This window comes from Triticum aestivum, chromosome 3B, assembly GCF_018294505.1.
Source record: "Triticum aestivum cultivar Chinese Spring chromosome 3B, IWGSC CS RefSeq v2.1, whole genome shotgun sequence".
Classification (NCBI taxonomy): Eukaryota; Viridiplantae; Streptophyta; class Magnoliopsida; order Poales; family Poaceae; genus Triticum; species Triticum aestivum.
In genome coordinates this window covers 563,337,140-563,340,071 of record NC_057801.1, presented here as the reverse complement: position 1 = coordinate 563,340,071, position 2,932 = coordinate 563,337,140, and the positions used below count along the sequence as shown (strand labels likewise).

The following is a 2,932-nucleotide window of genomic DNA, read 5'->3' as shown; positions in this document are numbered from 1 at the left end:
TCACGGAGTGAGGTGGTGAGAAACTCACCGCCGTTGTCGCACTGTATGCATTTGATGGGTACATGAAATTGTATTACTACGTATGCGAAGAAACGGAGTAAGGTAATGGACGTATCAGATTTAGCACGTAATGGGAAAGTCCACGAAAATTGAGAGAAGTCATCAAGGATGACAAGGTAAAATTGGTAACCAGATACGCTAGGAACGGGGCAGGTCCAGAGGTCGCAGTGTATCAAATCGAAGGGAGCAGTAGTACACGAGCGAGAGGATGAAAAAGGTAATCTTGATTGCTTGCCTAATTGGCAGGATTCACAAATATGGGAATTCAAACTATCTCTATTACATGGTGATTGAAGAAAAGTTTTAGCTAAGACTGAAAGGGAACTACTGCTAAGATGCCCAAGGCGTTGATGCCACAAGCTGCCATCGACGGAGAGGATCTGCTGGACTGCGCTGGAGCTGAAGAACGGATATAAGTCTCCATGGCTACTGGACGTCATTAGGATGCGCCGGGTTTTGAGGTCCTTCACAACAAAACCGAATGGGTTAAACTCAATTGTACAAGAATTGTCGCGAGTAAAACGACGGACGGAGATGAGATTCTTAATAATCGTGGGGGAGACAAGAACATCGTTGAGGGAGAAAGAGCCTAGGCGGGTGGAGCCGGCGGCAACTACAGGAATCCGGGAACCGTCACCGACGACAATGCTATTGGAAGAACGCGCAAGTGCAGAAGACAGTTGGGAGAGATTACCCGTCTCACCGGTGACGTGGGAAGTTGCTCCAGTGTCGAGGAACCACTCGCCGGAGCCGTGCTGCTGCTGGTGCGCGATGTTGTTGAGGGCAGCATGGAGGGCGGCGTAGTTGTCCCAGGGGGCGGGGTTGGAGGAGCTCGACGCGCCGGCGTTGTAGACCTGATGGTGCTGGCCAGGACGTGGCCCTAGGACACCGGCGGAGTTGGGCGCGGTCCAGGGCGCGCGCGGCTGCTGCGGAGGTGGGAAGGGGCTCCCGTATGGGGCGAAGTACCCCATCCATGGATGGGCGCCCAGCGGCTGCTGAGGAGAGCCGCGCCCTGCCGGAGCCGTGGAGCTGCTGCCAGCGCCGGGGTGCCCGCGGCCACGACCACGCCCGCGCCCGCGGCCACGACCACGATCGCCGCCGGAGGAGGGCTCGGCGGGGGCCTTCCCCTTGTCCGCCTGGTTGCCGGAGACGTTGCGATCGCCGCGAGCGCCCCCGGAGGAGCCTCCAGAGGTGTTGCCGATGGAGAGCGCGGTGGCGCCGTCCGAGCGCCCGTCAGCCCGAGCGCGCTCGTTCTGTGTGATTTCCTCAAGAAGGAGGCGCGACCGGGCCTGCGCGAAGTTGGGGAACGGCACCTGCAACGGCAGGACCGTCGCGAGCACGTGGAACCGACGACTGAGGTCGTGGATGAACTGGAGCGTCAAGGTGCGGTCGGTGACGGGCTCCTCGACGTCGGCGAGCGCGGCCGCCAGCGTCTGTAGACGGCGGGCGTACTCGGCCACAGTCAGGTCCCCCTGCACCGTGCTGCGGAACTCAGCCGAGAGATGGATCGCTCGACCGGCCTGGTTGTCGAGGAAGAACAGCCGGAGGGTGTGCCAGATTTGGTGCGCCGTGGGAATGTTCGGAGGGGACACCACGACGTCGTACAACTCATCAGAAATCGTGGAGGACATCCACAAGACGATGGTTATATCGTCGTTTCGCCACACTGCATCCTCGTGGGCGGGGTCCCGGTCTTCATCTACATGCTGCTGCGCATTGTACTTGCAGAGAATACAATAGAAGAGGTGGCGCCATTTGGAGTAGTTACCCACGGCGAGGTCGAGCTTGAACCGCAGGAAGTGCGTGATGGTGGGAGGGAGACCGTCGGCTGGCGCCGGCGCCGGTGCACCCGCGTTGTCGAGGCAGGGGATGAGCTCACGGCCGACGCCGTGGTGAAGGGGAGCCGCAGGAGGGGCCGCCCGAACGGCCGCAGGCGCGGCGGGTGCGACATTGACGTGGCGCACCGGGGCGGGCGCCGGAGCCCGAGGATGGAGGCCCGCGCCGGGAGCTGCATGGGCGGGTGGGACGGCAGCAAGAGGAACTAAAGGAGGGAGGTTGGCCGCCGCGTCGAGGTCAGCGGAGCGGGAGCGGCGGAGCAGGCGATTCATGGCGGAAGCGTGGGGTTGGGATCGGAACTGCTCAGGTACCAAGTTGAATGACTGAACTCATCGCACACTTGTATTCACATATCACAGGGGTATTTATACATGCAGAGGTACAAGGGGGTGAGGGAGAGAACGTGTACAAGGCCGTGGCCGAGCATGCCGTGCATGCGAGGTGGGCGTGCCCACGAAGTGCACGAGCCTGCTGAACTGACGGAGAGAAGAGGTCAAGGCCGTTGGCCCTCTGCCGGTGTGCGTGTAGTAGACTTCCAACAGTCGAAGGAGTGGACGTCGACGAAGCTCGCGGATGAGGTGGCTGGGCGCGGGGAGCTCGGTAGGTACGTGGACGTTGGAGACCATGGCGCCGAGGGCTCGAGCGTCTGCGAGGGTAAGAGCTACGGCGCGAGGGGGAGGGAGGAGAGGTTAGGGTTCGACCAAGGGGGGGGGTACTTGTAGGTCGTCGGGGAGGTGGTGGATGGCTGCCACCATGGCCATGGCGCCGAGGATGGCCGGCACGCCCTGCCTCCTGTACTGTAGCGAGAGGAAGGGGGTAAGTGGGAGTGTGGGCTGGGCCAAAAGTACTGTGGTCATCCATTTTCTATTCCCCCCCCCCTTTTTTAATTCAGTTAGCCACTGTTTGTATTTATTTGAGTGATAAAAATGAATTTAGTCAACTTGAAATTTGGCACACAATTTTAGAACAACATTGTGGTGTCGCATAAAAAGTTTTAGAGCCAACGGAATTGTTCAAGCATTTTGGAAATTGAATA

General features: G+C 59.5%; 1 protein-coding gene across 2 annotated transcripts; it reads right to left on the bottom strand.

Moving 5' to 3' along the window:
* Positions 1 to 318: 318 nt before the first annotated feature.
* Positions 319 to 2,254, bottom strand: LOC123065737 (uncharacterized). 2 transcript variants are annotated; one of them, XM_044488961.1, is made up of 2 exons: positions 755 to 2,254; positions 319 to 524 (listed from the first exon to the last, which is right to left on the bottom strand). In XM_044488961.1, the coding sequence occupies exons 1-2, from the start codon at positions 2,166 to 2,168 to the stop codon at positions 487 to 489; spliced, it is 1,452 nt and encodes a 483-aa protein (XP_044344896.1). In that variant the 5' UTR covers positions 2,169 to 2,254; the 3' UTR covers positions 319 to 486. The 2 variants fall into 2 exon arrangements, with proteins under 2 accessions (XP_044344896.1, XP_044344897.1); XM_044488962.1 differs by having other exon boundaries at positions 764 to 2,254.
* Positions 2,255 to 2,932: the final 678 nt, after the last annotated feature.